The sequence below is a fragment of the Phaenicophaeus curvirostris genome, chromosome 4, assembly GCF_032191515.1.
Source record: "Phaenicophaeus curvirostris isolate KB17595 chromosome 4, BPBGC_Pcur_1.0, whole genome shotgun sequence".
Classification (NCBI taxonomy): Eukaryota; Metazoa; Chordata; class Aves; order Cuculiformes; family Cuculidae; genus Phaenicophaeus; species Phaenicophaeus curvirostris.
In genome coordinates, this window is record NC_091395.1 from 37,886,073 (window position 1) to 37,896,497 (window position 10,425).

The window sequence follows — 10,425 nt, forward strand, 5'->3', positions numbered from 1 at the left end:
CTGAGTCAAACAGGGCGCAATTTGGGAGAACATACGGAGGAAACAGAAGGAGCGAGAGGGGGGAGGAGCGCCCGTCCCCGCAAGCGGGAAGGCGCCGGGGTACAGAGCCCACTCCCCACGGCCGAGCCCGCTGCAGGAGCCCCGGACACCGGCTGCGGGCTCCTCGACCGGGTCGCCCCCGCGCCGCCTCCGGGACCCCTCCCCCCCCGCCCTCCTCCGCCACCGCCCCCGGGCAGCGCTCCTCGCCGCCGCGGCGGCGCGCCCGGGCCCGGCCCCGCGCTTCGCACTCACACGGGCGGCAGCAGCATCTCCATGGCGGCTCCGCTCGGGCTTCCTCGGTGCAAACGCGGGCGCGGCGCGCTGCCGCCAGCACCATGCCAGCCGCCGCCCCGCCGCGGGCACCGGCCGCGCCCGCCCCGCGGAGCCTCCACCGCCCGGCGCCCCTCGGCACCGCCCACTTCCGGGTTCCCGCCCGCGGCGGGGGCGGGAGCGCGCAGGCGCCGTAGCGAGGGCGGGAGGCGTGCGGCCACGTGCTGTGCCGCGGCGGAGCCTCCCGCGGGGCCTGGGGGTTAGGGGTGTCATCCCGGGAAGCTGGGCAGGCCGGAGAAGCGCGCCCGGGAGGGCCTCGCGGGGTTAAATAGGGGCAAGCGCAAGGCCCTACACGTGGGCCGAGGCAACCCCCGGATTCAGTACAGGAAGTGGGGTGGTGTGACTGAGAGCAGCCCTGCAGAGAGGGACTTAGGGGTGCTGGTTGGTGAGAAGCTCAACGTGAGCCGGCAGCGTGCGCTCGCAGCCCAGATGGACAACTGTCTCCTGGGCTGCATCAAAAGAAGTGTGGTCAGGAGGTCGAGGGAGGTGATTCTGCCCCTCTGTTCATCTCTTGTGAGACCTCATCTGGAGTATTGTGTCCAGTTCTGGAATTCTCAGCATAAGAAAGATATGGAGCTGTTGGAACAGGTCCAGAGGAGGGCTACAAAGATGATCAAAGGGCTGGAGCACCTCTGCTATGAGGACAGGCTGAAAGAGTTGAGTTTGTTCTGCCTGGAGAAGAGAAGTCTCCGAGCGACCTTCCAGTACCTGAAAGGGGTCTACAAGAAAGCCAGGGAAGGACTTTTTACAAAGGCTTGTAGTGATAGGATGAGGGGGAGCTGGTATAAACTGGAGAGGGGAAGATTTAGGCTAGACATAAGGAAGAATTTCTTCACCATGAGGGTGGTGAGGCACTGGAACAGGTTGCCCAGGGAAGCTGTGGCTGACCCGTCCCTGGAGGTGTTTGAGGCCAGGTTGGATGGGGCCTTGGGCAGCCTGATCTAGTGGGACATGTCCCTGCCTATGGCAGGGGGATTGGATCTAGATGATCCTTAAGGTCCCTTGCAATCCAGACTATTCTATGATTCTATGACTATGAGGGGCATAAGCCTGGTTCCGATGCCTCCTTGGCCTTAGTGACACCAAAAATGCTGACCCTTTTTGGAGTTTTAGAAAGCAAGCATCTTCTATCAGGCCTGTACAAATGCGGAAATGATCATCAATCATGTGCAACAAGACAAGCTGGTTATAGTATCCATTTCCCGCTTACAGGCATATGTATAAATTTCCCCAGAAATCTTATAAATATTTTGTTACTTCCCAAGGTCTAATTTTAATGCTATTATGAAACTGCAACAGTAAAAACCCTTGCTAATTTGGAGCTGGCTCCATCTCTCTGCTTCACCTTGCCTTTGAGATAGGGAAATACTGCAAACAGGCGACTACAGAAGAAGTGACATCTATTCAGCACAGATCATACCAAACCTAAGATGTTATCATCTTCCAAGAATTAACATTGTCTTGAAAAACGCTGTTTTAAAGAAAGCACACTATGAGAGGGACGCTGTGTCTAACGTTCAAGGAACACAATTAGTTAGATGAAACTTAACTCTGCTTTAGCTTAAATAAAAAATATTCCACTTTTTGTAATAGTAACTACTTCTTGTATGACTAGGACACTCGAGTGTGCATCTCCCACATCCCAGGAGAGCAGGGCTCAGGGCAGGGTCTGGCAGCAGAACAGAGAGCCATCATGCACGGGTTGTGACCCATGGAACATCCAGGCCAGGGTGTCCACGGCACCAGGGAGGACGGTGTGAGGGATTGGATGCGCTCTAGGCCCTGGAAATGGGGCTGTTCCTTCTATTTGGGGAAAAGAGAATAAAAGGTATCCCAGGTGTACTCTATGAGTAGACCCACCTTCTGTGGAGGGCCAACCCAGGTGGTCCATGATCTGGCCTGACACCTGGTTGTGATGGATGGCTGCAGCAGGGAGAAGGGACCAAGGCAGAGCCCAAAACCAGTTCAGGATGGAAAAGGTGGGTGCTCAGTTTAAACAGGCTGCAGCGTTGCTGCTCCAGTTCACAGTCACCTACTGGATCTCAACCGCTTTGGTTTGCTCTAGTGCAGCAGAACGGGGACTGTGCTGCTCAGAACAGCTGCCTTCCTGTAGTCGTACAGCCACAGCATCACTGACATTTGGCACTAGGTACTTGACTCATGTTTTAATGTTTGCTTAAGCAGCTTCTATGACGCAGTATGGCAAAAAGAACCAGAAAGACATCAAGGATCTGTTTCACATGTCTTTGTAAGCAACACAGATTAAACAGTAATAAATACATTTAGCAACTTCTGACTTGGGGCATTTGAGGAGAATGTACTGTACTAAGTTACTTCTTAATCTCCAAAGATTGTCTAGTGGAAGATGTGCTTAGCAAGCTGAACACAATTTGAGTATTTAAGTGATAGAGTCTGTAAAAATAAAATGTTTTTTCACAAGAGATATGACATTGAGGAAGTTAATCTTAAACTAATAAATCTCTCACCAACTGACCAAAACCATTTGACTAAGAGTGAGAGGAGTCTGAGGACAGCAAACTTTAAGTAGAAGGCAAAGCAGAAAATTGCAGGTGCATTTTGGGTGAAGAGTACTATAGATGAATACATAAATCCTTCATCAATATTTCTAATAAAATCACAGATTCTTAAAACTGAATGTATTTTAATTTATTATTTCATGTTTGCTCATCTCTAGTGATATTCCTCATTTGAAAAATGCTGGTTTAGTGTTCTCAGTTTACCGGTTCTTTTTCACTGCACTGTGATGTTTGATTGGGGAACACTTCAAAATTTTTTCAATAGCTTTCCACTGGGGAATTTTCTAAATTAAATAATCACAACTGTCACTGCCTGTTTTTACAGAGTGTGTGCTTTGCAACTAGAATCGCTTCTGGGTTATATTGGAGAAGACAAGGTACTTATTATAGATTTGAAGGACACAGGAAAACCTCCTTACAGGGCAGTCTGCTCCAACAGAGCCAGCTAGCCATAATGGGCTCTGAAATTAAGGTATAAAATACAGCTGGCTCGATGTCTTAACAGTGTCAGTGAATTATGAGTTCATAAGCAGGTCTGGCTTGGGTAGATCAGAGAGCTGCTGATAATTGTCACATTCATAGAATCATAGAATCACCAGGTTGGAAAAGACCCATTGGATCATCGAGTCCAACCATTCCTACCTGCTAGTGCTGCACCTGGACCTTCCCAGGGACGCTAGAAAGCAGCTGAGATACCAGCCCAGGCATTGTCAGGTTCACACCCAGTGCCAGTGTAAGACCACAGGCAGTGGGCATCATCCTGGCAACAAGACTAATCCTCAGCCTCAGGGAGAAAAATTACTTTGCATTCTGCAAAACTTATTAGGTTACTTTCTAGGGCAGAAGAGCGGGTTTTTGTACCCTAGACTAAACTCGTATACATGTTACTTCGTAAGATGAGGATCCTATCTTTTACTGATCCAGAAGGCTTAAGTGGATGTTACTACTTAGAATCATAGAATAACCAGGTTGGAAGAGACCCACCAGATCATCGAGTCCAACCATTCCTATCAAACACTAAAGCATGCCCCTTAGCACCTCATCCACCCGTGCCCTTTAAACACCTCCCTGGGTAGCCTGTTCCAGTGCCCAATGACCCTTTCTGTGAAAAATTTTTTCCTAATGTCCAGCTTAAACCTCCCCTGGCAGAGCTTGAGGCCATTCCCTCTTGTCCTGTCCCCTATCACTTGGGAGAAGAGGCCAGCACCCTCCTCTCCACAACCTCCTTTCAGGTAGTTATAGAGAGCAATGAGGTCTCCCCTCAGCCTCCTCTTCTCCAGGCTAAACAACCCCAGCTCTCCCAGTTGCTCCTCATAAGGCCTGTTCTCCAGCCCCTTCACCAGCTCCGTTGCTCTTCTCTGGACTCGCTCCAGAGCCTCAACATCCTTCTTGTGGTGAGGGGCCCAGAACTGAACACAGTATTCGAGGAGCGGTCTCACCAGTGCCGAGTAGTTACAGAATGCACCGTGTTTAAGGGTCCACATTAGACTATTAAGTAAATGTAAAATTGTCTGGAAGGTGATGGTGGGTTTTGTACACTGTTTACATGTAGATCCTGCATGCACATAGGCAGTTGCAGATTCTGTCCCTTGTTAATGTGTCAGAACTGTTAATGACATCAGTTCTTAAATGAACATTAAGCATATCTAATCCTTGACTTGTGTCATTTTATTGCAGTGTTGGTTTGGCATTTGAGCCAAATGTATAACAGTACTTGAAGTAACTACTGTGATACAGAACATCAAAAGGAAGCACAAAAAGGGCAGGATTCTACTTTTTTTCTCAAATTATGTCTTTGTACTTCAGTAATTCTGAAAGGATCATAAACATCTGAAGCCATAATTATTATGTCCAAAATACATTATGTGGCTTTGGCAAAATAACTTGTTTATCTAACCATGAGAAAATACATCCTATAAATACAATGTTGGGATTTTTATGGGATTCTGCTTGATCTGATAGCTTTTCTTAGAAAAGACCTTTTAGAGAAAAAAAATATTTGTGTATTTCTGGGGGTATATATATACAGTTTTGAAAGGAAATAAGATTTTTCAGCTATGATGAAACAGCTGCCAGTTTTGTTGTAGCTGTACTAAATCACTACATTTACTGGGAAAAATCGCTGTTGTGTTTAGGACCGCCACTGCAACAACTCTCAGTCTTTTCCCATTTGTGTTAGAGAGCTCCAAAAGAATGCTGCCAGGGCTTACTAATGATTGCACAGTTCTTCTAATATATTGACACTAGAAGTAGTTTACCAGTGCAGAAATAGTGATACTATACATTGGCATACATACGCTTGCCTTTTAGCAAGGAAGTTCCACAAGTAACACTGTCTTGCACCGTGATGACATTGTCCTATGGGAAGAAATCTGTGCTAGGTTTAGCCACAATGAACACTGAAAAAAGCTCTTGCTAGTATTTTAAATTGACAACTGCAGGTTAGGAAGACTTCTCCAAGGTCAAAAAATACATTTGGTAGAATGTTTACTCCTGTTTAAGATATTAGAACTCATAGCTTCTTAATTATTTGGGCTGAATGCTTATGAGAAGATGTTGCTAAGGCTGGGATTCTTTTTATGAAAAAGGAAGAAGAAGGAAAGGGGCTAGAATGGAAGACTTACGTATCGCTCTGTATTGCTAACGCTTCAAACAGAAAAACAAGATCCTTCCTCGCTTTGTTAGCAGTTATCCATTATGCTTGTATCTTATTGATTTTAGTTGTGGGTAATTTATTTATAAAATTTATGTAAAAATAAGTATGCTTTTTATCCAAAACCATCCAGGGCAAACGTCTCTGTTTTTCCTGTGCATTTCAACACAGTAACATTACCATCCAGCCCCTGCATCTAAATAGACCCACAAGGACCTGTGTGAAGTTCATGACAGGACTTGAGGTCTACACAGATATTAGCTATGCTGCATTCTTTTGTCTAAGCACTAATATCAGCATTAATCCAGCATTTACTAATTTTAAAAACCTTTACTGTAGTGTAAGACACTATTCACCACTACCACCACCACCCCCCAAAAAAGGAATATTTAAAGTTTCAGAGAAACATTGAGCTAAGGACATGAACACAGTTGATAAGAATTACATTGAAAAGTAATGGTAAAGGAAAGGCAAGAAAGTGCATGCAGCAGACTGAGAAAGGGACCAGATTGCAGAGGAATATGTACTGGAGAGTAGGCAGAGAGAGAAAAAATAAGGCGTGTAAATTCAGAATTTGAAATAAGGAATAGCAAAGCAGCTGCTATCAAAAAATAAATTGTACTGTGACCAAAATCAGTTAAATACAATTAAGCATAGATAAAAATATTTAGTCTTTTCTAGCACTATTCTTGTGTGTAAGCAGTTGCTGGAGCACTAAGAATGATACCTGCTGAATGAAAATAGATGAACAGTAAGATTTCCTCTGTAAAGTTCATGGACCTTATATGAATATGAAAATTAATAACTAAGAACTGGCTTTTTGGTGTTCAAAACCAGATATCGTGTAATTTCAAAAAAGACTTGGTATGGCATGCAGTGCAGTAAACAGGCTTTAAATACTCCAATCCTAGTCTTGAAGAAGAAGGGTCAAATAAAAAGGAAATAGTACAAAATTTCTGAGTTCTGCTCAGTGGAGAAGTCATATCTTTGTGGTCAATGCCAAACAGTGTGGTGTTCCTGTAGATTTAGTGCCATGGAAGGAGCAAGTCCTAGTTCAAGCAAACATTATGAATGGAAGCAAGCATATACTAGTACTGCAGATTACTAAAACACAAAGTAGAGATCTCAATGAGCAGAGCTGAGGCCCAGTACTGTGAAGGTTTAAATTTCATATATGGTGTGTCCTTGAGATGGCTGTGAAAGAGATAGACCAGCTCCTACTCTCATAACTGTAGGCTCTTGTTGCTTACTGTGCACTGAATAAGGCGATCAGCTCTCTATATTGAGTGGGTTCTACTCACTGAACCATCAGAAAACCAATCAAAAATTATTAGATTTCACCTTGTAGCTATGTGACGACTTCAACATGATGCAAAGGTAGCAGCAGAAACTCGCAGCAGGGTTTTCTCAGAGAAAGCTGGACCATCCCAATCAGCTGCAGGCAAAGCTGATTTACAAGATACAGTCTTCAGCAAACAGTATTATCATGTGGATAAGCAGGACTTATGGTAGCCTCGTTGATCATAGAAATAATCTCAGTCATTGGTGGTTTTTTCCCAATTATTTTACTTAAAAAGAGTGTAGATTACTCTTATGTTCAGTCATACTTGTTTAACTAGTCAAAACACCATTTTCTTGAAATATGAAGCAAAATGAGTTTTCTTTATAGATAATAACTGTAAAGTGTAGTACTATACCTATCAGTGCAAGTCTGTCAAAGTCAGTGTACTCATGCTCCATCGTAATTATCCTCCACGCTAACAACAGCGTTATAAGATAGTCCTAACCAATTCAATCAACTATTACACAGGGGGGGTTTTGAGAAGAAAACAGCTGCAGCTAATTAATTAAAATTACATTTTAAAAATTTACATACTGCCATCTAGTGCTTACTGAATACACAACTATGCAGAGAAATCATATTACTTCAATAGTTCTTGATTTTCTGTGATTGGCGTATACCAAAAGAATAGGTAACGCACCAGTTTGCATGTAGTCATGCATATAGAGAGCTTACCTAAGGACAGTAACCGGGAGCTATTTATACTGTGAAAAGTGATACAGTATGCTGAAAGAATCAATCTGTATATATATTGTTTCATATGCATATAAATAGGACTGGAGGAACAGTATTTGCGGAGTCTACAGCACTTGAAGGGGCATTCAGCAAAAATGAAAAGTACTCTAGACTGGGAAGGAGCAAGTGGGATACAGTTCATACATTTTACCAGTTCTTTTGTTGTACAAAAAGACAATGAGATCAAATATGTAAAAATATTAAAAGATTGTATTCAGGGAGTCATAACAATAAAATCACATAAGTATAGTTACTGCATATAATTTTGCACAGATAAATTGTTTATAGAAATCAAAAAGCATATCATCCTGCTATTCAAGAAATTTAATAAATCCTTCTTTGGAATAAACTTTTTTTTAGTAAGAAAGACTAGAAGTTGTTGCAAAGTCATTGTAAAGATTAACAAAAGAGCTCAGGATCAGTACACTTAACTATGCAGAATATATAGTAAAACTGGACTCCTAGTAAATGAAAAAAAAAAAAAAGGAAGGGGAAGTATAAGTTAAAGACAGAAGTATGAAAAGGTTTAGTCCAGTAATTCTGATACAAGCAGATGCTCATACAATGAGTAGTTTATTATGGTATTACTGGAGTACAGTTTTCACTGGCATCAGGGAAGGTCTCTTGCCAATTTTTCTGTGCAAAAGAAGAACATTATGATATAGATTAATATGCCAGGGGAAAAAACAGGTGTCCTCAGAATCTAAAATATTCAGAAGACCCCTTTGTCAGAATGGCAATATTTAACCATGTGGCCTAAAAAGTCAGTTTATGCAAGCTAGTTCTTGGAATGTTAATTTTATGATTTTCAGACAAAATACTTAGAAAATGTAAGAAACTGGGGGGGAACCCTAATTTTTCCTCGAATTGTAATCCTCTGTCTTTATCAGTAGTTTTCTCAAGGCAGATTACCTCAAATATTCCTCTTTTTCAATGAAAATAATCCTAGATGGTATATGATCTAAACCTAAATATTTTCAGAAACAGCTCTGCATTTCCCTTCATATAGTTGAAGTAAAGGCTTATTATATTGTGATGGATTTATAAGACAAGATAAACAAAAATTTGATAAAAGCCATAGTTAAAAATTACTCCGCAGATGGAAAACCTTCTGCTCTGCAAATTAGGCATTTGCATAAGCCCTAAACCATTTAAAACCATTAAAACTCAACTTTAGTGCAAAGTAAATAAGATTCATAGTGATACACTGTTTCAATGTTTGATTTATACTTCTAGTTTATGTTTCTAAAAATGAATACAAAACCAAGAACTGTATCCCTTTTTTAACTTCAATTTATTTGCTTTTGAATATAATTAGAAATTCAGTAAAATTAAAAAAGTAAGCTAGAACACCCATTCTGTTGTTCACAATTCTTCCATTTACTGTTATCGTAGAATCATAGAATCATAGAATAACCAGGTTGGAAGAGACCCACCGGATCATTGAGTCCAACCATTATGATGTCCTCCTTCTCATCTGCATTAAGTAGTCCAAATCCTCCTTCTACAGCTGTATCAACTTTTACCTACATATTTTCATCAGCCCTATCTCTGTACTTCATTACAGACCTACGGGACATATTGCTAAATGATTTGTACTAACAGATTAGCTGAATTAACCAATGGCCCACTAAGCCTCCAGTATTCAAATTTGTATATCAATCAGTGGAAGACTGAAAAAGTTTTTATTATTACCAACGTTATGCTCTTCCCTTTTCAATAGCTTCCATTTGAAGCCACTGAATTTTTGATGGGCATTTTGTTTATGAATCCAAAGCTTCATAGCAAGTGAGAGTTTTTGATTACATGGTAGCATCTGAAACTATACATGGAATGAAAGGTTCCTTTATTTAAAACATTATTCAGCAGTGAACTGTTTTTTAACCTCCATAGGATTTAAAAAATGTATAGAAGCTGGAAATAAAACAAGTACCAGTGAAGCATCTGTAATTTGAAGCTAGAATATAGACTGTACTTACTGCAGGATGATTGTCAGGACTATTACAACCAATTCATGCAAATAAAAATGTCTTTACTGTTATTTTTACTTTTTCACTTCCCATTTGTATTTTTAGTCATGCTGGTATCTGTCACAACCCCATAGTCTCAGGGCAGAGACTGTATTCTTTACATAGGGCTGAATACAGTTTAAGTACTAATTGCACCTGCAATATGAATAATAAACAGTAATAATAATTATACCTTATAATTGAATGTGAAAAAGGTTGTGAACCCAATCCTGTTTCCATTCATGCCAAAATTTAAACAAAACTGAGAAGAAGAAAAGTAGATATTAGGCCTCTTTGTGAGGATACAATTGTGAAAGTTGGTCCCCGAATGCTGTAATTATTACTGATATGAAAAAGGTTATGCCTAAGTATAGGATTTCATTTTGGGTATCTAATCTCTGCTAGCTTTCCTTAAGGGCAGCTGGCAAATAAGGACATCGTAGCATGGTATCGTGGGACTATACCACATAGAATCACAGAATCATGGAATGATCCAGGTTGGGAGTGACCTCTGGAGATCATCTAGTCCAACCCTCCTGCTGAAGAGGTTCACCAAGAGCAAGTTGCACAGGAACACATGAGGTGGATTTTGAATATCTCCAGAGAAAGAGACTCCACAACCTCTCTGGGCAGCATGTACCAGTGCTCTGACACCCTCACAGTAATGAAGTTTTTCCTCAAGTTCAGGTTGAACTACCTGTGTTCCACTTTGTGCCTATTGCCCCTTGTCGTGTCTCTAGGAATCAGTGAAGAGAGTGGCTCCATCCTACTAATATCTAC

General features: G+C 41.8%; 1 protein-coding gene across 1 annotated transcript in view; it reads right to left on the minus strand.

Annotated features, from left to right (window-relative positions):
* The window catches only part of KLHL2 (kelch like family member 2), a 63,827-nt gene extending 63,373 nt beyond the window's left edge, over positions 1–454 (minus strand). The window contains exon 1 of the mRNA XM_069855806.1: positions 292–454. Coding sequence (XP_069711907.1) covers positions 292–314 — 23 coding nt within the window. The 5' untranslated portion in view covers positions 315–454. The remainder of the gene's footprint in view (positions 1–291) is intronic.
* Positions 455–10,425: the final 9,971 nt, after the last annotated feature.